General features: G+C 40.8%; 1 protein-coding gene across 1 annotated transcript in view; it reads right to left on the reverse strand.

The window, feature by feature from the left end:
• Positions 1-1,353: 1,353 nt before the first annotated feature.
• PSMB2 (proteasome 20S subunit beta 2) overlaps positions 1,354-26,203 on the reverse strand; it is a 32,196-nt gene continuing 7,346 nt past the window's right edge. The window contains exons 3-6 of the mRNA XM_059136953.1: positions 25,326-25,396; positions 5,390-5,552; positions 3,837-3,886; positions 1,354-1,588 (exon numbers count right to left, since the gene is read on the reverse strand). Coding sequence (XP_058992936.1) covers positions 1,481-1,588; positions 3,837-3,886; positions 5,390-5,552; positions 25,326-25,396 — 392 coding nt within the window. The 3' untranslated portion in view covers positions 1,354-1,480. The remainder of the gene's footprint in view (positions 1,589-3,836; positions 3,887-5,389; positions 5,553-25,325; positions 25,397-26,203) is intronic.

Genomic DNA, 26,203 nt, shown 5'->3' on the forward strand with positions numbered 1-26,203 from the left:
TTAGTCTGAGATCAAATGGGGTTTGAAGTTTGGTTGCTGGACCAGCAGCGGCAGCTTCAACTGGAAATGTTAGAAATGCAAGATCTCAGGTCACACCCCAAACATGTAGAAGCTACAGGGGTAGGACCTAGCAAGCTGTGTGTCAGTAAGCCCTCCAGGCTCAAGTTTGAGGGCCACTCTCTAAAGAAACTTCCACCCAGTGGTTCTCTATCATGGTTGAAAATAAAAATAAGTTGGGAAGCTTTAAAAAATATTCCTATGTCTAAGACCCAAACCTACTTAGAATCTGGGAGTGAGGGGTGCCTGGGTGGCTCAGTCGGTTAAGCATCTACTTTCGGCTTAGGTCATGATCCTGGGGTCCTGCGATCGAGCCCCACGGCAAGTTCCCTACTCAGGGGGAGTCTGTTTCTCCCTCTCCCTCCCCACGCGCTCCCACCACTTATTTGTGTTCTCTCTCAAATAAAGTAATAAAATATTTTTTTAAAAAAAGAAGAAGAAGAAGAATCTGGGCAAACAGCCTAATCATGTACCCCAGAAAAAGAAAACTCCCAGGTGATTCTGATACAAACATCCAGTTAGGAACCACTGTTTCAATGGCACTAGTCAAAAAACACCTACATTATTCATGTAATCACCCAAAAAGCTAGATTAGGAAGTAAAACAGGATCTGGTTAGCTACCTATAGTACATCAATTGAATAGAATATTACAAAACTGTCAACAAGAATATGTGTACACACACACACACACACACGGAGAGATATAGAACAATCTCCAGTATAATGTTAAATGAAAAAAACAATATGCAGAACATCTAAAAATATTTTTCAGAGGGGATATGTGTGTGCATGCATGCATAAATGTGCATGCTTTTTATAGGAACAACTTAGATCTTAAAGGATAGATAAGAAATTAGTAGCTGAAGTTTCCTCTGGGAAGGGAAGCAGGTGATCAAATTATAGGAAAGGAGAAATATTTTTTATTATGTAATTACTTTGTAATTTCTTCTTTATAATTTCCTTACTATGTAACATTTTACTTTGTATCCTTTGCATTTTTTAATTAAGTGTATGCATCACCTATTCAAATTAATTAATTTTTAAAATGTTAAGCTTAGGGGCAAAAAAACCACTGCTTTAGGGGAATGAGACATTGGCGAGCAAAATATATGGAGAGCCTGATGGGCAGTGAAACAGAACGTGAGGCTGTCTGCTACTAAAGGGCAATTAGAGCATTAATGAAGGGAAAGGGGCAGAGGGAGAAACAGTCCTGGCAAAAAGTCCAATACAGATAATCCTCTCTCCGTTTCTGTCTTGAGGTGATACTAGGTAAACTGAGACTCAAACCAGAGAGCTCAATTTATCCAGATTTAGCTTTATTCTGAATTAACCATCTGTCAAGGATGCACGTCAAAAGAGTAGAAAAGATGAAAGAGCCCATCAAAAAAAAGTCCCTTGGCAAGTGGGAGGGACAGCATAAGGTTAGGAGCCTTGTTTAGGGAAGGAAATGTTGTCCAGGTCATGGATGCCATTTTTGTCAATGATTCGAACACTGAAGGTTGGCAGATTCAGGATGAAGCGTTTCTGGAGCTGCAGAGAGACATGAAGAAAATCAGTCAATGATCTTTACTTAGCACTACCTATAGGCCAGGCTCTCTTTGAGGCACTGGGCATACTGGCAGATAGAAATTCCTGCTTTTGTGGAGCTTATTTTCTACCGGGGGCAGTCAGTACTCAGACAGTGAAGAAAGCCCAAACTGCAGCTGGAGGCTGGGGGGCAGTGAGCAAGAACTGGGAGAGGCAGCTGGGCGCTCGTCTCTGGTCACTCAGCTGATACAAGAATAAGACAAGTCAAGGCTCTATTCCCCACAGTCAGCTACCAATCAGTCTGGCAAACGCAGATTTCTTTTTTAAAATTCTCAAGGTAGTAAGCCAACAAAGGAGTGACTGCCCTAGGAATAAGCTTTCGACCAAAGCAATGTACTCCTACGTCCCAAGAATTTGCTCCAGTCAACTCCCCCACCCCAACATTATATAAGGCCCAGGTGTGTGCAGCTAGAGGAATGGGGGGGAGGAGGTTGGCAGAACTGCTCTTGGAACAACCCCTGCTTGACTCCTGCAATCCAAGCTGACCTGTGATTAAAGTAACATCTCTGCACTTTCTTAAGATTCTCTGCTTAAGAGACTGTTCTAAAGGAGCTGTAGTCTAGGTGCGTGGAAGCACACAGCCCCCACTAACCTGGCTAGAGACACAGCTGAGGAACACAGCTGGAGGAAACCTATGCTTCTGCAGCCACCCTTCCCAGATACCTCACTTAGTCTTCAGAGAGAAGGCAGAAAGCTCTCTACTTGCTCCCTTAGGAGCATATCCCAGAGATGCCCACCTCCCCAGGCCTAAACCCACCCTCCCATATTTCCCATCTCCTCTTACAACTGAGAACTAGGCATCGACAACAACCCATTCCATTTCCTGAGACCCCTCTAGCTGATGGCTCCTATGTCCAGAAACAAACTGCAAAATCAAGAAAAGGTGACAACAAGGAAATGTGGGTTTCTAAATGATCAACCTGAGAATCCATGGTGAATAAAGTCTCAAAGCACTCGATATGCCAGTGACTTCTCCCTATCGGCCCCTTCTAACACTTAGGACAGCTGGACTAATAACAGCCTCTTAGCTGAATGACTGAAGAAAGCACATGAGTTTATTCTCAGCTTCTGCTTTGGAAAGGGGATTCACAAACAAGAGGAAGAAGGGGGCACCGTGGACTGAAAATGACAGGGCCGTATAAGAGGCAAATTGACATCATGCCCAATGCTCCCACCTGGCTCTCACCCTCCTATTCTCTCACCAGACCACAAATTCAAGTTCATCCTTAGGCCACAGAAACAGAGAAAGAATTCAAATGCCTATAGGAGCTGCTTTCTCTTCCTCCTCATCCTCCATATGTACCCCAAAGACTCTTAGGAGTAGTACTGGAATGGGTGGTGTCCATGTGTCTGGCCTCATAAACTAAAGGCTTCCCTTCTCTTCTGCTTTAAGCGTCCTAGTTGCTTTCTGTGGCCTCCCGAATTCTTAGGGAAGGCTTTCTCTCAGGACCACTGCACTATGAGAGAGCAGACAGTATGGCAACTCCAGGTGGCACAAGAATAGAGCAGGTATAAAGTCTAGGGCAGTAGTAGTTCTTACAGTATGTTCCAGTTACCACCTGCAACAAAATCACTTGGCACTGCCAATTACTCAGGCTCCAGACCAGGACAAATGAATCAGAATGGGGCGCCTGGGTGGCTCAGTAGGTTAAAAGCCTCTGCCTTCGACTCAGGTCATGATCCCAGGGTCTTGGAATCGAGCCCCACATCGGGCTCTATGTTCAGCGGGGAGCCTGCTTCCTCCTCTCTCTCTCTGCCTGCCTCTCTGACTACTTGTGATCTCTGTCTATCAAATAAATAAATAAAATTTTTAAAAGAAAAAAAAAGCGGGTGGAGGTGGAGATCATGAATCTGCTTAAAAACAAAACGAAAAACAAACAAACAAAAAAACCCCACAGGTCCCTAGATTATACACACCCAAATCTAAGAGCCACTAGGCTGGATGAACCTGTCCATCCCCACTTAACAAGTATCTAAACTGTAAAACTGACATTGATGAGAGGAAACCCAGGAGAGGAAAAACTAAGCTTGTTACCCACCAAACTCTATACCTGGTAGGAACTTCACATCTGGTTAGTGGGTATGTATTACACCTTCTGGCAAAGATCAGAAAAAAATGCAACCAAGGAACGGAACAATATTGGCAAACAGAGATAAACATTCCTTTCAGGATCCTATGGGAGCTACTCACCTCCTCTAGACATTTCCTAAGAAGCTCCACTGCCCTCTCACGAGAGATAGCTGAAAGAGAACACAAGAGACCATGCACTCAAGGTGATGCCATTAAGTCTATCTGCCACAACTTTTACCTTTCAAACTTCTTCAGGTCAGTATGCCAGACAAATGGAAATGGCAAAAAAAAAAAAAAAAAAAAGCCTAGCCTTCTAGTTTCCAATAAACTTATTCCATATGCAGTGGAAGGTGCCCCAGACCCAGTGCTCTGGCAGCCACAAGCCATTGCAAATTGATTTGCTACAGAGAAGGGTAAGCATGACGGAATTCTGCCTCCCATGGCCAGGGCCTGCCTCTAGAGAAGTCCAGCGGCTTGCCTCTTTTTTACAGCCCATCCCCCTCACCCCTACACGCATCCCAACCCCCCCTTTTAGACCAGGGCTTAAATCAGTTCCATCTGCCCTAGCCAGCTGCAAGTCAGGGAAAGGGAGGACAGGGCCCGAGTTTTAGCCTCACTTTCCCAGCTGGGTCTCCCTTTAACAATGGAAAGAGAATTCATGGGATAGGGTTGAGACTCTCATAAAATCAGAGCCAAAGGAACTGTCCAGAAGCATGGCAAACTGGGATGACATATTATGCAGTTTGGCTTCAGGGGTGGTTAGTGGTGATTTTGGTGGGCAAGTCAGCTGTATTACTAACAGATGCCAAATCAAGAAACAGTCACTAGGAGGCCAGGCTAATTCTTTTCAGGATGTGGCCTAGAGCTCTGGCATGGCTAAGGTTGAATGAGAGGGCAGCACCAAAAAAAGAGTGGAGGAGCCAGATTTTTCCTGTACTGACAGGGAAGAATGGAATTTAAGGAGAGAAGTGGCTATCTGTGCTGCATCTACAGCCTGTAAAAAGGGAAAAATCCCAAGTGCCTGTTGCTCATGGTGGTGAAAATCAAGGTTGGGATTGGAGTCAGAAGATAGAACTTAGCACAAAAGCATTCCTGTGCTGAAAGCTTGGCCAAGCTAACAGTTTATCGACAAGGAGAGAGCCAGCTCTTTCTTATAGGAGGGTCAGCCATCAGGTGATAAGAACCAAGGGAAGGGCCTAGACTTGTGGCCTTCAAAAGCTTTAACATTTAAGCAAAAAATATCCTCAGTTGTCATGCTAGGGACCTGTTCAACCTCACAAGTTCAAAACAAACACACAAACCACTTGGTTTATTTGCTCGTTCTTTATAGCTGAGATGCTAATAAGCATCCAGGCAGAGCAAAGTGAGTTAAAAAACTGAAAAATTAGTCTTATTCACTACTCCCACACCCCTCAAAACAAAACAAAACCCAGCTCTGGACATAGGCAGTATCTCCTTTTGTCTGGCAGAAAGGGACTACTTTTATTAGCTCTTCAACAGCCTTGACCTGCAGGGAGAGCAGCTTCCACAAGGTACCTGGATGTGCTTCCCAGGCTCCATCCATCCTCTACTCAAGCCCTGACCACACAAGCCCAAGGGGTGGTGTACAAAATGGGGAAGCAGCTCAGGATGGGGCTCTGCTACTACTCCCTACCTAGTGCACTAGAACTTACTTGGTGTATAGTATCGGTCCAGGATACTGAGAGTCAAGAAGGCACCATAGCCATGGGCTGCAAAAGGGGCCTTGGCCAAGGCTGCCAGGTAGTCCATGTAGTAGAGCGCTGGACCCTCATGCTCATCATAGCCAGCCAGGAGGAGGTTGACATGATACGGGGTCTGCAAAAGAAAGACATGGTCAAAGCAGGAACACCAACATCTCTTCCCATGACAAATGGGAACACACCAAATTCAAATTTTTTTTAAAGATTTTATTTTTATTTATTTGACAGAGATCACAAGTAGGCAGAGAGGCAGTCAGAGGGGGGCGGGGGGAAGCAGGCTCCCCACTAAGCACAGAGCCCGAAGTGGGGCTCGATTCCAGGACCCTCAGATCACGACCTGAGCTGAAGGCAGAGGCTTAACCCACTGAGCCACCCAGGTGCCCTGAAACATTCCAATTCTTGATGAATAAGAAAATAGCACCAGCTAAGGAAATCATGATGAAAGTAAAAACTGAGAAAAATTTAAAGGTCCAAGAGTGTGGTAAGAGGTAAAGGGAGGTTGGCTTCTTTTCTCTGAACAGAAGAGCATTGGGACTCTTTTTTTTTTTTTTTTTTTTTTTAAAGATTTTATTTATTTATTTATTTGACAGAGAGAAATCACAAGTAGATGGAGAGGCAGGCAGAGAGAGAGAGAGAGAGGGAAGCAGGCTCCCTGCTGAGCAGAGAGCCCGATGCGGGACTCGATCCCAGGACCCCGAGATCACGACCCGAGCCGAAGGCAGCGGCCCAACCCACTGAGCCACCCAGGCGCCCGAGCATTGGGACTCTTTAAGGTATTAAAACAAACAAACAAACAAACAAAAACTGCTTTCTTCTTAAAGACTATGGACAAGAACTTGTTACAAAAGCATTTCAAAGGCAGAGAAAGCATCAGTGCTCTTCTGTCTTTCCTAATCGCTGAAACCAACAAACACAGTTCTAAGAGTGTCATGCCACAGAATAAAGCAAGCAGCAGCCCCAACCACTTCCTCCAAAATAAATAGTTTCAGTTTGGGCACCGGGACCAAACTCTCAAGCGGTAGATCGTATGCCCCAGTATTAAAGAAACAACTCGTGGGCTGCAGAAGGATAGCAGTCTCAAAAATTTAAGTCAAATCACTAAACTTTTTTTTTTTTTAATTCTTAATTTTAAGTAGGCTCCATGCCCAATGTGGGGCTCAAACTCACAACTCCTAGATCAAGAGTTGCATGTTCTCCTCAACTGAGCCAGCCAGGCACCCCTCAAAGCACTAAACTTTTAGTGCAGACAGTAATAATGGAAGTCCAAAAATATGCTAGAACTGTGGAAACATAGTAAATACTAGAAGAACTGTAGATTTAAGTGAAATGTTAATAATATTTTCCTTATATAACAAGGCTCTCCTAAGATAACTGAAAAATAATTTATATCAATGAGACAAATGTGAAGTAATTAACAGGTGTCTTTTCTTTGCATTACCAGCAAATCTAGACATGCAAGTTTCTTTTTTTAAAGATTTTATTTATATATTTGACAGAGAGTGCAAGAGAACAGGCACACAGCTGGGGAAGAGAGAGAGGGAAAGCAGGCTTCCTGCCAAGCAGGGAGCCTGATATGGGGCTCGATCCCAGGACCCTGGGATCATGACCCAAGCCGAAGATAGACCCTTAATGACTGAGCGACCCAGGTGCCCCTAAATATGCAAGTTTCTACAAAGAACCTTGACTAAGTCTGCCTTGCTCTTCATCTCCAAAGGGATGCTTTTTTCTTTTACACCAGCTGGGCCATTTACCATGTCACATTCAGCCTGTCTATGTCCCTAGGCATCAGTGGTGAGACTCCCATTTTACATAGCTTCGTTTTTCACTGCAAAATGTGTTTTTCATCTTACATTTGCCTCTGTGGGTAGTGAGCAAGCTTTGCTCAAGATTATGTGCCCATCCTTAAAGTTACATATTCAATTAAATGCACGTTAAATGAAACTGAATATATTTACACACCCTTCTATAGAGCATCAAGTAGTAACAGCTAGTGGTCTTAAAACTGACATCTCACATTCTTGGAACAATGGTTAACATGGGCTCTTGGAAACTTGAAGAAACTCATGTTAGAAGAACACATGAAAATATTATATACTTAACTGGAACTCCAAGCCAGCTGTCCTAGTAACATTTTTCAAATACTACAGAGTAGCTCTAAACTGCAAACAAGGTTCTGCCTTAGGGATAAGATGGTGGATGGTCTGAGAGGAGTAGGAACTGACCAGCAGTAGTCAAGTCTTCTGAGAAAATAATTACCTGCCTGTCACATTTCCTGGTGGGCAGTATGCTATACTCTGCCAGGCTCCAGAACTCTCTGCCACATTCTGCAACTAAGTTCTTAGTAAGTCTGACTTTAGGCAAGACACTTAAGCCCTAGGAGCTTCTGTTTCCGTATAAACTGGGTTAGTTAATCCTTCCCCTTTCTATCTTCCAGGAAGTACAGTGAGAAAAAATAACAGAGGTGAGCATCCCAAACTCTGGAAGATGCTACTGAAATTTCTTAGTATATTAGCCATACCCCAGTCTCCTTTCAGTAGTTTACCACTTTAAACAACAAAGACAAAACTGTTTAAATTGGCTAGAGATAAAAATATATATCTAATAGAATTTTTTTCCAAGTGTGAAAACAGTACTGTAAAATCAGGCAGACACAGAATACCTTCAGGTTGTTATGGTTAAAAGTGAAATAGCAAAGAGGAAACAGAGAAGAACAAGGGGCAAAGGGAGAGAGACAGAGATGGCAGAGATGGGGATTCTAGGAGATTTTCCTCCCCAAGAGATTTCATAATAAATTCTCTCGCCTATCACAAAAAAAGTTCATCTTTTCGCTAAGAGGTTAACTCTACTATTCTTTGTTCACAGGCCAAAACGCCCACCATCTGGTCAACTAGAACAATTTTATCAAGTTGTAATGGTAAGTTAAGGATCCACTCTGCTACCCCAAGAAGTCTAAGCAGCAGAACCCGGATTATGTTCTATCTCCAGGGATGATCTTGTCTACACTATGAGAGATTACGCTGTGTTTAAAACACGTGATTTTAAAAGCCACCACCAAAAGATTTTTACGTGAAACTGTATCAACGAACTTCAAAAGCAAACTGTATTGCTTAACTGGTCTATATAACATCATTTATTTATGCTGAAGCATCTGATACATGTACTCGTCAAAGTCGGTATTCAGAAGCCACAATACGTGGTAGAGAAGATAACTCACAAATTATTGTGTGACTTTGAATTACCAACTTTTGCAAGTGTGAGATGCTTAAGCATAAATAAATGGTGTTATCTAGACTAATTAAATCAATACATCTGTGTAACAACTTGGCAGTTTCTGAAATTCTTCTGACAATGCTCCATCGAAGATCTCTGGCTCACACTAGTTTTTTAAAATTTCAAATAAAGTCTTGTATACTGTCACTCCTGCTCCTCTGAGAATCATGGTGTTCAAAGTGACAAAGCCATTGTTATGGGTTTCTTGACTGTTACAGCCCCTCATATTCTCGAATCCTTACCACTGTCCCGGAATGAGACAAATTCCAAGCCCTTCAATTTTGTGCTATTCTGACCACATACACATGTGTGACTGCTAGTGGTGTGTTTAAGGAAATACTTATGTGTAAGCTACAAATACAATATAATTTATATTGGATATAAATATTCAAATATTTATGCCAATTAAAAGCTCCATGAAGGCAGGATTATGTATGGTTTGTTCAATGATATATAAGCACATAGTATACACTCAATATAATATTTGCTGACTGAGTAATAATCATACCAGAAAGCATTACACGTTTTAACTTACATGTGGCTAATGCCTAGTATCCCAAGATGAGGAAAATCACTAAACAAATGTCAGAAAGTGATAGGTCCTACTTCCAAGAATTCACTCAAGTCTAAACAGACTGCCAGCATCTCTCTGAATGTCCACACACTGTTGCTTTTTGCTAGATTCCTAGGTCCTTCTCTTTCTACCTCCCTTCAGACATGGGTTGCTAAGTAAAGAAAAACTAAGGCTACAGGTCAGGCATTTAGATGAACAAAAGGAAAATAATAGCATAAGTTAAGTATCTTACAAAAAAATTGCTGGGTTACACTATACAGTTAGACTTGAGTTCAAAATCTGGCTCTCTTACCAATGTGTGGCCTTAGAAAGGCTTGTCACTTTAACTTCTCTGAACTTTAGTTTTCTCATTAAAAACATGGGCTAATACCTACACAAAAGAGCTACAGTGAAGATTCAAAGAGATAATGCATATAAACAGTAAGCACAGTGCCTAAGACACAGTAAAGACTTGATAAATGCTAAAATTATCACTAGAGAAACACAATCATCTATGCAGTTCACAGTGCCCATGAAATACACAGAACAAGAACTCAGGAGAAGTCCACCCACTCCTAGCATAAAGAGACATGGAGATATATTATGTGCCTAGCACACTGCCTGACACATGGGAGAAATGCAGTAAAAGACAGTTTCCTCCTTTCCCCTTACCAGACTCTTTTCAGGGGCCTCATGGTCATTGTATTCACTGCCAAAGACATTCACAAGTATCTTAACTTAGAGCATACCCACTTCACAGTGAACCTACCCTAACCTATCTTGAGATTGATCACAGACCTGAAGGCCTAGAGATTTTCTGGAAGTCTGAAAAAATACAAATAAAAACAAACCTTACACGTAGACTTGGAGAATAAATAAAAGTACTTTATTTATTAAGTACTTTCATGCTGTTTCCGCTGCTATAGATATGTGCACCTGAGTGCCAGGCCTCACTTTCTAGCTACCTTTTTTTTTTTTTTTTTGGTAAGACGATACACACACACACACACATGTGTAAATATATATGGTACATATATATTCATTTATTTGAGAGATTGAGAGAGAGCACAAGTAGGCAGAGTGGCAGGCAGAGGGAGGGGAAGAAGCAGGCTCTCTGCTAAGCAGGAAGCCTGACATAGAGCTTGATCCTAGGACCGTGGAATCATGACCTGAGCTGAAGGCAGCTGCTTAACCGACTGAGCCACCCAGGTGCCCCTCCAGCTTTTTCATCAGTTCCATTCTACCTCATGATCAGCATTCCCTGTGAGAATCTGCAAATTATTCTAGCAAAATGGAATCCTTTACAAAGTAATCCTTGTTCTGTCATGATATAATCTAGTCTTTGGCTGTTACCATTATTCTAATTATTTAGATAGCAAGTCTAGGTAATGAAACAAAGTTACGAAGTCCCCAAGGCAAGAACTGTATCTTGTATGTCAAGGCACCCTTCACAATATAGGCTGGGACTGAATATTAAACACAATTTTGAACTTATTTAAACATCCAAATGACCAATAAATGAATCCAAACATTTAGATGAGACACTCTCTGCCCAACAGCCTAGCAAACACCACAAACACCATATCTAATTGATAGACAAAGAAAAAATTTAAATGCACCATTCTGGTAACACGAAATGAATTTTAGCTTCTAAAACAAGGTACCACCAAAATTTTGCTTCTTTGGGGACTGGGCAATGCTAGACAAATGACAAATGTGCTATCTTTTCCTCCCTTTAAAAAAATACACAATGGAGTGCCTGGGTGGCTCGGTCAGCTAAGCATCTGACTTTTGATTTCAGCTCAGGTAATGATCCCAGGGTCTTGGTATCAAGCGCAGTCAGCCCAGTGTCAGCCCAGTGTCGGGCTCCCTGCTCAGCGGGAAGTCTACTTGTTCTTCTCTCTCCGCCCCTCCCCCTGCATGTGCTCTCTCTCTTTCTCAAATAAATAAATAAAATATTTTTTAAAAATCTATGAGAGGAGCCTGGGTGGCTCATATGGTTAAGTGTCTGACTCTTGATCTCAGCTCAGGTCATGATCTCAGGAGCCTACTTAAGATTCACTCTCCCTCTTCTGCTCCCCTTCCCCCTAATACATGACATAAGGTTATTTTAAAGTGGAAAGCTTTAAGTCATTTTGAGATTTCTTCATCTATACAACAGGAATAATAACAGTAAATGTAAAGTGTCCAATGTAAATGCCTGCTAGACAGTAAAAATACAGATTAGTTATTATAACCATAATCACCACTACGACTGGTACTTTTAGGATCTGACTGTATTATTAACAGATCTGACTAGATAAATAATATTGAGATGTCCCACTAAGAACCAATAAAATCACCCCCGTTTTTGGTTGCAAAAAGGGATAAAATTTAAGTCAGGGAAATTAGCCAATAAGCACATCTCCAGTGCACTTCTTCCTGGGATTGAAATGGACTTCCTAATACCTGTGCCCTGTAGAACTGAACTTGGTTCCACTTTGTGTATTTGGGCATGAGATGGTACACACATACAAACTTTCCTCAAGTTAGGTAGAGCATTTCGCCCCTTCCAACTCTTACACACACAACTCCTTGTATATTCCCTCTCTCATGAAAAAGAAACACTGTAGTGATTAAGAAGAGTGTGAAATTCCATAAATTTTACAGCTAAAGAGAACAGTTGTGATAAATACACTGAAACAACAAAATCAGCGACGAGAGTCTGGGCGGTGACAAGCAGCGGTGTGACATCTGGCGGAAGCCAAAGTCACAGCAAGGGGGAGAGAGGTGGGCGTGAGGAAGCATCCTGCCGAGCGTGGACACAGAAAAAAAGAGGAATTGACAGTCTTCCTTTGGAGCCAGGCCAGCCTTTGCCACCTCTAATTGAATAGGACGATGTTGCTAGAAGTGAGGTGCTCTGGAGGTGCAGCTGCTTTTGCCTGTGCTGTACCTTGGAACATTAAGCAGTGCATGAAGCATACTCCCATTCCCGGGGTAATGGAAGGAGATGCAGAACCACTAATAGGACAAAGGAGTTTATCTAGCGATACAGTGTTTTAATAAACAGACTTCTAAATGCACTAAACAGAGACGGGGCTTGGAAGGGCAGTGTGTGCTATTTCTTTCACCCCAGCTGACTGTCAAAGCTTCCTAAAATCTCACCTTTGGCACCAAGAGTATTTCACAAAAATGCAGTTTACAGAATTAGAAGAAAGCTCAACTAGTTTGTCCAACATCCCTTTTACAAATGTGGGGACTCAATCAAAGAAGGGACAATGATGTGCCCTAAGCCATGCAGCTAATTAGTGTCAGGACCAGAATTTAGGTTTCTGATTCCGAGTCTTGTGTGCTTTTCTAGGAAACCACGCTGCCTCCACAAAATGGAAATCAGTGTGAAAATATGATCCCGTATGTAAATGTCAGTTTCACACTCAAATATTTCAGGATATACTATTTTGCATACCAGTATCTATTGTTCTCTATTTCATGTATCACATCTTACATGACCAATAATATTTTAAGTTTTAAAAAGGCAGATTTAATGTCCGACCACATGACTCCCCCAAAGTGTCTAAAACTATATAAAACATGTAGTAAGTACTTAATAAATACCTGTGATGATGAGCAGATACCAATACCGTAACTGCTTTGCCAATGCCCAATTTTATAAATTCATTAATAAACAAAATGGATTAGTTATCATTTCCTTATACTGATACTCTGAACTCTGAATCAGGAGCTTGTTTCCAATAATCAATAGAATTCAGTAGATACTAGATACCTGCTTTGCATGGGTTTGATGGCAAAACTTTAAAATTTCAATGTCAGGGCACTTGGGTGGCTCAGTTGGTTGAGTGTCTGACTTGATTTCAGCTCCAGTAATGATCTCAGAGTCCCTACGTCAGACTCTGTGCTCAATGGGGAGTCTGCTTGAGATTTCTTCTCTCTCCTTCTGTCCCCTATTCCCCACAGCACGCTTGTGCTCTCGCTCTCTAACAAATAAATAAATTTAAAATTTCAATGTCAATTTTGCCATTTTAATGAAAGGACTTTGTATCTATATTAGAATTGCAAGGTTCACTATATCAAACACTTAAAAAAATCTCAAGAGACTTCAGCAATTTCCAACTAAGCCACTGACTAAGCCAGCCAGGCGCCCCTTTATTTTAAATTCAACAGATGTTACTTAGCATTTACAGTGGGTGCTGGTGAATATGGGAACATGTATAGCTAGTGAATTAGGTGATTTTGTCAGGAAGCAGAGGAACTGGGATGATACTGTCATTGACTTCCTAAAGAAAATGAACTTCACTATGTAAACCGAAGAGGAGCCAGTGAAAACCACTCCTATTCCCCTGCTGAGCCAACCCTTTTCCACGTCATAGGATACTACAGAAGCAGTAGGGATGGAAGGGGAGAAATGGAATATGAGATCTATTTGGAACGTAGAATTGACAGGAATTAATAACTAGTAGAATAGAAGATGAGAAAGAAAGAGGAGTTAAGGCTCTCAATAAGGGAAAAGATGGTAGAGCAAATGTAAAAAACTCAATTTGGATCCCATGAGCTGTCGAGAGGCAGCTGGAAAGAGAAAAGAGTTTACAACCCAAATTAGAGGAGTCTGAATGAAGAGCCAGCCAGTTAGGAGGTTTCATTTCTACAAATACTCATTCCTGTACATGTGGAAGATAGTGAAAAGTTCACATGTGTAAGAAAGATAGTGAACAATTACAAAAGGACACTGGCAGAGCTATCCCTAGGTTGCCATGAGACCACAAAGAAACTGAGGGTGACATGTGTGTGTGTTTGGGGGGGTGGGTGAAGTAATATAGAGAAAATTTCCCCGGAAAATGCTGAACTGAGTCTTAAATGGCAATTAAAAGTCAGCCAGTTGGGAGACGTCAAAGTACATTCAGGCATGAATGACTAGTAAAGTGGCCTGGTCAGCAAAAACAGAGAGACGAGAAAGAACACACAGCAGGCTGGGGAGTGCGAGTGACTGGGCAAGAAGTAGAGAAAGCCAGGGTGACAAGGGTGAGGCAGGTCAGCAGTGGAAGGTGAAAGATGAAAAACAGGATGATCGTGAAGACTGCACGGACTTCTAAGTTTAAGAGAGACGTTCTGGGGAGCTGAGAAGAAACTGGACTTTCTTTATGATCACAAGCTAGGACCAGCTCTGTTACCCACTGTTTCCACTTACAGGGTAAAAAAAAGGAAGTATGGGGCACCTGGGTGGCTCAGTGGGTTAAAGCCTCTGCCTTCCGCTCAGGTCATGATCTCAGGGTCCTGGGATCAAGCCCCGCATCGGGCTCTCTGCTCAGCAGGGAGCCTGCTTCCCTTCCTCTCTCTCTCTCTGCCTGCCTCTCTGCCTAATTGTGATTTCTGTCTGTCAAATAAATAAATAAAATCTTTAAAAAAAAAAAAAAAAAAAAAGGAAGTATGAAGTTGGAAGTTGGAATGAGTTTCCTCCTAATCCTCTAACTGAAAAAAAATAAGAGTTAAACCAATCTGAGCTTCACAACAAAGAAGTTAGATTAAATGACTGCCTGATTTGCCTTTTCTCCTGTTTGGGATACATTCGTCTTTGTAGTGCTAAAAAAACAAACTGACCCATATTTATAGATTCTCACACTAACTTGAGAAATAGAGAAACAAACAAACCTTTGATTTTTTAGAGGCCCAAGACAAAATAAAAGCATTACCCTGAAAATGAGAGTATCTAGCCAAATTTTTTCTTTCTCTTTTCACCCCCATAGGTCCTTCTCTGAAAGTCTATTTGGTGTACCTGTTTGATGCTGGCAGATGTGAAATCATCATCATGTAAGAACTGTCCTCACTTTCCTTTATAATGATTAGCTCATGTCAAATGTTTTAACACACTGGTAACATTCTTACAATGGCTGAGTTCTCTAAGTTCAGCAATCTCTAAATTACTGCAATTACCACCATTTTAAAAATTAAAAGCAAACAACTTTTAAATTATTATTTGAATAAACTATGATTTTAAATGCTGTAAGTCAGAAGATAGGGATGTATTTTTGTGAAAAAAAGCAATGATGACCCAAGATCAACGGCAGCTTTGTCATTTGTTACTTGAGAGAGTCATTTGGCCCTGGAGGGGCAAGTGCCCCGTCTAAATATGGGGATGGTATTGCCTGTCTGCCAGCTGTGAGGAATAGAGTGCTGTTCTGTGTTAAAGTTTCTGAAAGAAGGCCTAGTAAGTAGTAGGTGCCCAATAAATGTCAACTGAATCTGAATTTTAGGAGCAAAAAACCTGAATATTGTGCATATTTCAATTTTTAGCAAAATTAAGTTTTAAAGTTCTCCTTCAATAATTCCAAAATTTCTGTAAATTTTACTTCTCTAAAGCCATCATTAACTTCAAGTTTGAAGAGTTCTCCCATTAAAGTTGTAATCTTATCGTAATTAGAAGTTTAGAAATTTAATGAGTTGAAATGCAGCATGGCACAGATGCCTTATTATACCAACTAGTTAACACGGTATTTGTTTTCTACATTAATTTTACTTGCTAATCAAAAATACTGCTTTCTCCCAAATAACATCAAAATAAAATTGCTGATCGTGCAATGGTAAAACCAACACCACCATTGTCTGCAACAAGGCCACTTGAATTTTTTTCATGAGCTAGCAGTTTCCAGGGAAATTCAAGATTCTATATACCTTTAAGTTAGTGCTCAAAAAGTTAAGTGCAGAAGCCATGCTTTGTACACTACAAGGCAAATATTAGGTTGTACATACTAAGCATGCCCATGAATATCAACGGATATTGAACATCAGAGCTGATTCACCTTCCCGAGTTATTAAATAAGTCTGCTGGGAAAGACTATTTAGGACCATATATGATTGTGTATGTTTCTGGACGGCCACAGCAACCACAAATGTTCAGGAGCCCTTCTATTAGAACATAGTGCTCCCCATTAACAGCCTAGGTTCAACACAATTTACTCTTACTTCTTCAACTGACATGGAAGCTTCTCATTGTTCTCCCTGCTTCTCTTTTCTTTCCCCAAACACTTCACCAAAAAGGAGCCAATGGTCTAGCCAAATCTCATCTGATCATGCTATCCCCCTCCTAGTCAACAAGCTTCCAGAGAGTTCCACTGCTTTAGCATAAAGCTTTTTCATCAAAGTCTTCATAACATGGACTACCTCTCTAGTTTCAATCTCTTCCATTCCCCTAAAAATCTCAGCCATATTTAACAAACTATTTAGATTGTGGATTTTACATATGTAGGATACATAGTAAAAACTACATAGAGGTATGTATTTATATTTGTTTTTTCAATCAGTAGAGCCCTGGTTAACCCAACTGGTTAAAACAGCTAAAAAATTAGGAGTAGGAGGCTCAGAGAACTATCTGCCCCCACTCCAAACTCATTAGAAAACCCCTATGCCTGACTTAACACACTCTCACACACCTCTTTGGTCTGTGCTTCTGGTTTTCCTTTTGGCCTCACCTTTGCTTTAATGACAGTGGGTCCTTTAAGGCTCAGGTTAGGTTCTGTTCCCAGAGCACCCATCTATCTCTGTATGGCCAATGTGCCACTTGTCACTCTGCAGTGCAATTTCTCCATCTAAAGGCACTCACTGAGCTCTACACTTGTTTCTCCAGCCCCAAGGACAATGCAAGCTGTAGATTTACTGAATGAATGCTATCAGCACCTGCAGAACTTCTCACCTATAAAAAACTGCACACATTAGGAGGCATCAGAAAGGCAATGCAGAGTTTGGCAGGTTACTTCAATTTGCAAAGACTCAGAGATCATTATTTCCTCTCCCTGCCTTTTTTCTTTCCAAACTAATTAATGCTATTTGCTCTATGGTTTACACTCAAAAGCAATGGTAAATCTGACCTCATTTTCTTCAACTTATCAAAAAACATGTTATGCTTTCTTGCCCTTTTACCCTTTTTATTTGCTTAAACTTTTTTTGTGAAGTAACATACACATATAAAGCTGCATAAAATATACACACACAGGTTAATGAATAAAATGAGTATACACGTTAACTACTTTCTAGGTTAAAAAATACTACAGTGAACTCCTTCCCTCTTCAAAAGCTTCCCACTGTCCTGGGTGCCTGGGTAGCTCGGTCAGTTAAGTGTCTGCCTTTAAGATCCAGGTCATGATCTCAGGGTCCTAGGATTGAGACCCATGTGGGGCTCCCTGCTCAGCACTCTACCTCTATCCCTGCTCCTGCTCTCTCAAACAGATAAACAAAATCTTAAAGAACAAAGAAACAAAAACTTCCCATTGTCCTTTGCTTTAGATAACTAGAGTACAGGAAAACCCCATGGAATTTTTGGGACCAGCCACTGAATTCATAGGCCTGCATGATCCTGGGTTAGGCCAAAAAAAAAAAAAGAGAGACATCAAGTTGAATCACATATTGTATACCTGAAACGAATTTAATACTGTATGCTAACTATACTGGAATTAAAATTTAAGAAATAAAAATAAAGGCATTAGCAACTGCAGGTGGCTAGGGGGCATGGGAAGAGGCAGAGTATTTGCATATTTTTATCTGTGTGTATGTCTGAGAGTGCCCACACAGGCCACGGTTAAAGCAATCCTAAAAGGCAGGGTAAACCTGTACTTCTGATGGTACACATTTTCAAAATAAAAGCATGTTTTTACTAAGCAGACACAGTACTCTGCTGCTCCAAGCTTTTTTAGTAGGAAACAGCATAATTTTCAGGACACAAGTTTCAAAACAGTATGAATTTAGATCAATTACCTTCAACCCCATTGTGGGTAGGAAAGATTATTTAAGTGAAAAGTTGGCATTATGGGGTTGCACAATCCCAGCTACCCAATAAGCTCATTCCATTCAACCAGAACAGGGGTTCTTTCTGCTCACAGCAGGCATCCAACAGGGTAGCATATATATGCTCTCTGAGTGAGAAAGCAACACCTTCTCACATACAACCCCCTGGAGAGAGATGGGGAAGGGGAGGGAGGAGGACTTTACACCTGCAAACTCCTAACTCTATCAGCACTAAGGCTGGGAAAAACAGCACATATTTTTAAAAAACCACAAAAAACAAAAAAAACCGGATTCCTGATAAAGCCAGTAACTTTCAAAGAAGGATCTTCTTAAGCCATTTTTTCCTTAGAAGATGAGTAAGTATAATGATTCAACATTCAAGTCTTTGTCTTCTTAATGGACTTAGTCAAGCCCTAATGACTATGTAAGGAAACTGTGTTAAAGGGCCACTGTCAGAATTCTTATTCTTCTTGGTGCTTACACTGTAAGCACCAAGTGTTATCGTGTTACCATATTCATTAAGGCATCTCAACTTGAAGGCATATCTGTGGCTGGGCCCTTGGATAATCAAAATGACCACTAAAAATAGAACAGCACTATCTCCAATGGGGCAGACATGAGCCACCCCAATCTTAAGAGACTCCTGTGAGATGCGACCTGAGATGCACATGTGTTTTGCAGTACCACCAAATATCCATCTAAATGTAATCATATGTTTTCAGTTTTTACTGTATGTCCTACTCAGGCTAGGAAACCAGATAATAAACGAATATACAACTCTTGGCCCATCTAGTTAGCTGACTAGTTGACTGAGGTCTGGTGGGAAAGAACTGTTCTCCAGGTCTAGAAGAGCTGCTGCTTGCACTGAAATTCCATGAGTTTCATGATGAACATCTTGATTTTTTTTTTCCAATTTCCTCATCACCAAAAGTAAGCCCGCTCTGTCTGTCGAGATGCCCAGGCTGTGTGGCAGTGGTGTCAAAGGCTGCCATTTGCTCGAAGGCGCTGCCATCTGTGGCAGCAAAACATTTTGTCTCCGGAAAATAAACACATCTGCCTTTGCCAGTGTCCTCCCACTGTGCCGCCCATCTGGAGCAGGTAAGCTGGAAGGCAAGCCTGGGCATGGGTGAGACGGGAGTGCGCAGGGGAGACAAGGCCTCAAGGGAGGTGGCACATGGAGGAAGAAGGTAGTGCTGTGTCATGTCACATCCTGCTAACCACATTCGCCAAAAAGCATGTGAAATTACCCTTGTTAGTGGTATTTTAATCATATGTAACAAACGGCTGGTCGTGTTTAGAGGACAAGACCTGCAAAGTCAAGGTTTCACCAGGGCCATCTGCTCACCATGTCACATGACCTCACTGATAACAACAAACAGATGATATCTTTGTGCCAGCCAAGAGGACAGTAACTCTATTGGTCAGATTACAGGCTCAAAGCAACCAAGATTCTTCTAGGACAAGACCACATATCCACGCCTACTATAAGCCAGACGAAATACACTCAAAGTCAGGCCAGGGTGTTGGAATAAGTCATGGTCACTTCCAAAAATGACTAATACCTGAAATTCTTTCCAACACATTCTTTACCTTTCCCTGAAAAAAATAAATTCAAGTCTGGTCATGGTCTTGACATCAGATCTTTAACTTATACTATTTGAGGGCTAGAAGAAACCATAAAAAATATTCAAACAAATTCTCTCTTTCTCCCAGGGTTTTTTCAACTACCTCACAAGAAAGATGGGAAAACTTCCTAAAGCAGGGCCCTTTCAATTACACTACTGGTTTCCAAACTCTGGCAGAAAGGGGACCGTGAAGCTGCTTTTTTCAACTAAAATCCTACAGGGAACCCCAATAGATAAAATAGAATAGAAGCAGAGCTAAAGTTTCACCACAGTGGTCTTCCTTGGTGACTTTCCTGAGGCAGCTTCATGGAACAGAGTTTGAAAACCACCACACCAGCCTGGCTGATAATTTTTCCAGCTCGTTATTTCCAATTTTTAGGTGCTAAGCAATAGCAAGTATAGTGCTATAAAAAGATAAATTACCAAAAGCTCACCAAGTGCTTGGCAGAAAAGGTTCTATGAGAACACTTTGGCCAGTGAGTGGCAGCAGTAAAGCCCTAAAGATTACATACCATGGAGGGCAGCATTCTACTCTAAGCCTTGCCATGCCACAGTCCCTAAGGATATCAGATTTGGCTGGCTCATACCTTGGCCTCTGCATATGTGAAATGAAGATCTGTGTGGATAATAACAGATAATTTTAGGGCATCCAAATATGCCACCTAATTCATTTTAAGCAAGAAACAGCCCCATTACTTATCACTCTCTCTTCTATAGCCTATTAATCAAACCATAAGGAGACTTGAAATAAGCATCGTGCCAACTATGCCTATAAGCCATTACGAAATTTTCCAAAATAATCCTATTAAAAATCCAAATAGCATGTTCTTAATAATAAAGTCATTATTAAATACTTGCTGTTTTCAGGGATGTATCATTCACTCATCCAAATATATTTTATTAAGCTAATGGCTAATTCTTAGTTCTTGTAATTCGCCATTTTTGATCACTCCTTCCTTCATAACAGATGAAGAAAGTGAGGCTTAGCAAACATAAGTGATTTAGTGAAGATCACAGAAACTAGAACATATGAGAGAACAGATTAGAACTCTGATATATGTGACTCCAAAACCCATGCTCAAAGAAGCCTCATAAATAATCAAAAAATGGGGAGACAAACCCATAGCAAAAAGCCTAATAAGCCTTTTCCTGCTCCCTAGGGTATAATAAGGGGGAGCTCAACTTAAATATACACATGCATTTAAGTAAAAACTAGAACGAAGCCTTTGATTTTTTTCTCCCATTCTGTGTTTTTTTTTCCATCTCTTCCTGCTGATTTCATCTTTAATTTCATAGTACATGGCAAAGCAACATCAATTAATTAAAAATATTTTAATAAGGGGTGCCTGGGTGGCTCAGTCAGTTAAGCACCTGACTTTGGCTCAGGTCATGATTCCCAGGGTCCTGGGACTGAGCCCTGCCATACTCCCAGCTCAGTGGGAAGTCTGCATCTCCCTTTCCCTCTGCCCTTCCCCCAGACTTGTGCTCTCTCACTCTAATAAATAAATAAAATCTTTTAATAAAATTCCCTTCCAATAAATGGGTGACATTTATTCAGCAAATACATATATATTTTTAAGATTGTACTGACTTATTTGAGAGAACAGTGAGAGGGAGAGCACAAGCAGTGGGAGCTGCAGAGAAAGAGGGGGAAGCAGGCTCCCCACTGAGCAGGGAGCCCGATGCGATGCGGGGCTTGATTCTAGGATCCTGAGATTAGGACCTGAGCGAAAGGCAGACGCTTACCTGACTGAGCCACGCAGGCGCCTCGAATCAGCAAATATTTACTGAACGCCTACAATGGGCACATATTTACATCTTATCTATATAATCCTACATGGAGATCTTTTAAAAGATTTTATTACTTGAGAGAGAGAGAACACATGTGCATGCATGCACTGGAGCTGGGGGAGGGGCAAAGGGAGAGACGAGAGAGAACCCCAAGTAGACCCCATGCTGAGCATGAAGCTGGACGCAGGCCTGGTCCTCACAACCCCAACATCAACAACCTGAGCCAAAATCAAGAGGCAGACACTCACCAGACTGAGCTACCCAGGTGCCCTCTTATTTGGAGATCTAAACACTTGAACAGAACTGGAAATTTTATACTTCCCCAAACGCACAAACATACTTGTATATTAGTCCAGTCACTAATTAAGGAGACAGTATGAAAGAGTATGGTATTGGAATTTAGAATTTTGCCTCAGACTTTTACGGGCTATACTCGTGTCTTTGGTATACTCAAGACATGAAACAGAAATATTTAACCTCTTTATTAGTAACCAATCTAAAGTAGGCTTGTAAGTAAAATGGGGATAACATTCATCTTATGATGTCATAGTAAGCATTAAATTAGGTCACATATATAACTATCTAGAACAGCACTGTCCAAGAGAACCTCCTATAATGATGAAGATATTCTGTAATGTCCAATATGGTAGCTATTAGCCACATGGGGCTACTGAGCACTCGGAAAGTGGATACTATGACTGAGGAACCAAATGTTCGTATAGAAACACAAGTTTATTTTTCATTTAAAGTCCAAGAGACTCTCACCTAGGAACCAAATTTTAAATTCTATTTAATTTTTATTATTTTAAATTTTAATTGCCACTTATTACTAGTGGTCATAAAAATGTATAAAGCCTTGCATAATAAATGATCAATGTTGCTTTACTTCCATCTTCCCTATTCATATCAATACTTTTTTATATCCTCTTTACCAGCAAAGAAGTTCAACTAAACTTGCACAACAAAGAATCTCCATAAAAAACCAACCAATAGCTATTAAATTGCTTCTTCAACCAAGCAGCAATGGCAGCACAGAAACAAGTGACTGATTAGTCATATGTGCCCCACACTATGCTAACAGCTTTGTATGACCACTTCATTTAGTTTATATTAATTTTTTTAAAGTAGGTGCTATTATCTTATAAATAGAGAAATTAAGCTTAGAATCTGTCCAAAGACACATAGCTAGTAAATTCGTGAGAAAAAGATTTAAACTCAGGCAGGCTAGGGGGCATGCAGGTGGCTCAGTTAAGCATTCAATTCTTGGTTAAGCATCTCACTCCTGACTTGGGCTCAAGTCATGACCTCGGGAGTCATGAGACTGAGCCCCAATTCCACTTCATGCTCACCAAGGAATCTGCTGTCCTCCCTCCCCCTCCGCTCGTCCCCCTGCTTTCTCTCTCTCAAATAAATATCTTTTAAAAAAAAAACAACCTCAGGCAGTCTAATTCCAGAGACAGTGCTTAACCACAATGCTCAACGTGCTTGCATCTTAAAGAACGAATTTACAATAAATTTATTATATATTCTGCAATAAGTAAATGTCCTCCCAACCGAACACCACCCCCAACGACACACACATACATACACACACACATACCAAATTAGGTATCAGACAATTTGAGCTATAGACACAAAGTTATACATGGGAACTGGATGACCCGAAATAAGTCTCATGTGCCACCTGGTGTGACTGCATAAATGAACCAAATCTAGTGACTTCACACTTATTAGAAAGACTGAAAAAATATCATCACCTTTCTCCCCAGAATAAAATGACTAAAATATCAACTCATATTTTAGAGCTAACAATCTAAGTTGATAGAAGGGAGGGAGAGCAAAGGTTAGGCTGAGAACCATAGGCAGATGTAGTCAGTATTTACTAAAGCCCTATGTCACTGTCTACAAGGGGTATTTATTTGTTAAGACATCAAACATTTCTGCTAGATTAACCAGATCCACTGCATTTACATGAAGCACACTGCCTGCCACTCTTATTTCAATTCTAAAAGGAGCTTAACTTACTTCATGTCTGCTATATTTATGACAAAGTCTTTATTGTGCCCAAAGCTGGAATTCTTATTCCAGTTCTGCCTGACAAGTCAAAGGAAGATTTTACACAGCAAGCCACAGCATACTCTTTACCAAACACCACAGGAATTTCTGAGAGGCAGGAAAAGGCCTTATCTGACCCATTTTCCTCTCTCAACAGAGCAGTGAACAAGAAAAGGCCACTGACCTTTTATCCAGATCAAAACAATATAGGTAAATCTATCTCCTTCTCACCAAAATATCTTTAGCTTCCCTTCAAACCTCATGATCCTTATATTGCACAAGCCCCTGGGTCAAAGGTAGCACTGAGAAAACGAGGTTCTATTTATTGAGACATTCTGATGTAACTTAAAAAAAAAAAAAAAAAAAAACCCTCTACTTTAGATTTCTGTCATAGTTCAGCTTAAGCAAGTATAGATGAAACTAAAACCATAGTAAAAATATGAATAGCACTGATGTTCTAGAAACACTACCGAAAAATCAAGGAGCTGACATAAGGCAGAACAGTCAAGTAATTATGGCACCATTAGTGTAACTTTGTCTGACCTGCTGTGTGACCTGGAGCTAGTCCATCTCCCACTTTATGCCACTCATTCCGAATCAGTGATAGAGAGTTAACTACTAAATATCTCAGTGGAATAGTGAGTAGATTAAATTATTAAGCAAAATGCTTTGGGCAAAAGTCATATGAATGTTAAATATTATGATTTACAAGCATTCATTTTCCTAGCACTCCTGCGGGGTTAGGAAGTTATCTCCATTTCATAGATGAGTAAACAGGCACAGGGGGTAAGGTCACATGGTAAGGCTCCATTTACTTAGTTCCCGTGGGAAGGGAATAATACACACCTTTAGCAATCATATGAACTTTCTTGGCACACCCTCCACAATCTTTAATACATTCAATCCTTAATTTAATGTTGCCATTTTTTAACATGCTGTCCACGGAACAAAAACAGCTCTAAGACAGCAACAAGGCCTAAGTAAGTGAAGATGAATAAATCTGTGTGCTTTGGCAAGAATAATCACAGAAAGACACATAATCTTAAAATGAAATTTGTGGGCGCCTGGGTGGCTCAGTCAGTTAAGCTTCTGCCTTTGGCACAGGTCATGGTTCTGCGGTTGTGTGATCAAGTCTCAAATCCAGCTCCCTGCTCAGCAGGGAGTCTGCTTCTCCCTCTACCCGCCCACCCACTGCTTGTGATCTCTCTCTCTCAAATAAATAAGTAAAATCTTAAAAGAAAAAAAAAATAAAACTTGCATTGTTATTTTCTTTCTTTCTTTTTTTTTTTAAAAGATTTTATTTTATTTATTTTGATAGAGATCACAAGTAGGCAGAGAGGCAGGCAAAGACAGAGGGGGAAGCAAGCTCCCCACTGAGCAGAGAGCCCAATGCAGGACTCGATCCCAGGACCCTGAGATCGTGACCTGAGCCGAAGGCAGAGGCTTAACCCACTGAGCCACCCAGGCGCTCCTTCATTGTTATTTTCAAAGTTTCGCCTCCACTACCACATAAGAACCTTCAGCCACTGGAATTAAGGAACATAGTTTGCTATGAAAACTTTAAAAAAATTTTAAACGCTTTCATAGGCCTTCATATTGGTGTGCCCCATCCAAATTCTCTGGGAGTGTATTTGTCCTTCGGGCTTTAATTAGCAACTATGCAGAAAAAGAAAACAAGTCCATAGAGACCGAAGAATGAAGAAGTACCAAGAAGAACGGCTTAGGAAGTCCAAAAAAGGGCAAAAATGCTTCCCATGTATAGTAAGATACAGAAGCACAGAAGATTTTTCTTCTTTCATGTAAGGCTGCTTGATATATTGCTCACCCGACTCCGAAGACAATCTGCCAGGTTTCGGCGTGTGAAATTAGCTGCTGCTGTGGGAGACAATTCATAACCTGGTACAAGAGACAAACAATCATACTTAAAAGTGAAGCAGCAGGAATAACAGCACCCCAAATCATTCCACTACTCCTGTTTTCACATCCTTCCACTCTCTGTACGCCCGGAGTCAGACTGGTTTCCTCTACAGAAGGAAGGGGGTACAAATGTATAGGTATTGGGGAAAAAAGAAAGAGGTTTCGAGATGCTGATTTTTAAAGTTGATTTAAAAAGAATATTGGGAAAATAGAGGATTCATACTTTATAAAGTTTTCTTTAAAAAAATAAGTTTATTAAATATGATTTTCAAAAGTACAAGGAACAGAAAAAAAATGTTTCCATCACTATCTGCAACATTTCTAAAAATGGGAGTATCAAAAGCATATAAATTTCTAAAAAAAAAAAAGTTGTAATGACAACAAAACTACAGCCCAGAGGAATGCCATCAGGTGTGCGTTTAATAATGCACTCTCTCGGGGACTTAACCCCCACCCCCAGTAAAATGGGACTAAAGCCAAAAGCCAAGAAAGACCCGCAACTGAGCAGACCCATGCATAAACTGCAACTTTGGAAAGACAGACAGCACGTGTTAAGTTATCATCAAACACCAATGCTACAGCAGGTAAGATTTGATAAAATGTGCTGCAGAAGCAAGCCCAGCAGGTAAGATTTAGATTAAAATTCTAACAATTACTTATTGAACAGCAGCTATGTTTCAGGGTCTGTGCCAGGTGCTTTCACAGTTTATTAAACTTCATCCTCACAACCAGTCTATTAGTGCATATTAAATTATAATGCAAGCAACTGTGAACAAGTAGGAATAC

The sequence above is a fragment of the Mustela lutreola genome, chromosome 10, assembly GCF_030435805.1.
Source record: "Mustela lutreola isolate mMusLut2 chromosome 10, mMusLut2.pri, whole genome shotgun sequence".
In the NCBI taxonomy this organism is placed as follows: domain Eukaryota; kingdom Metazoa; phylum Chordata; class Mammalia; order Carnivora; family Mustelidae; genus Mustela; species Mustela lutreola.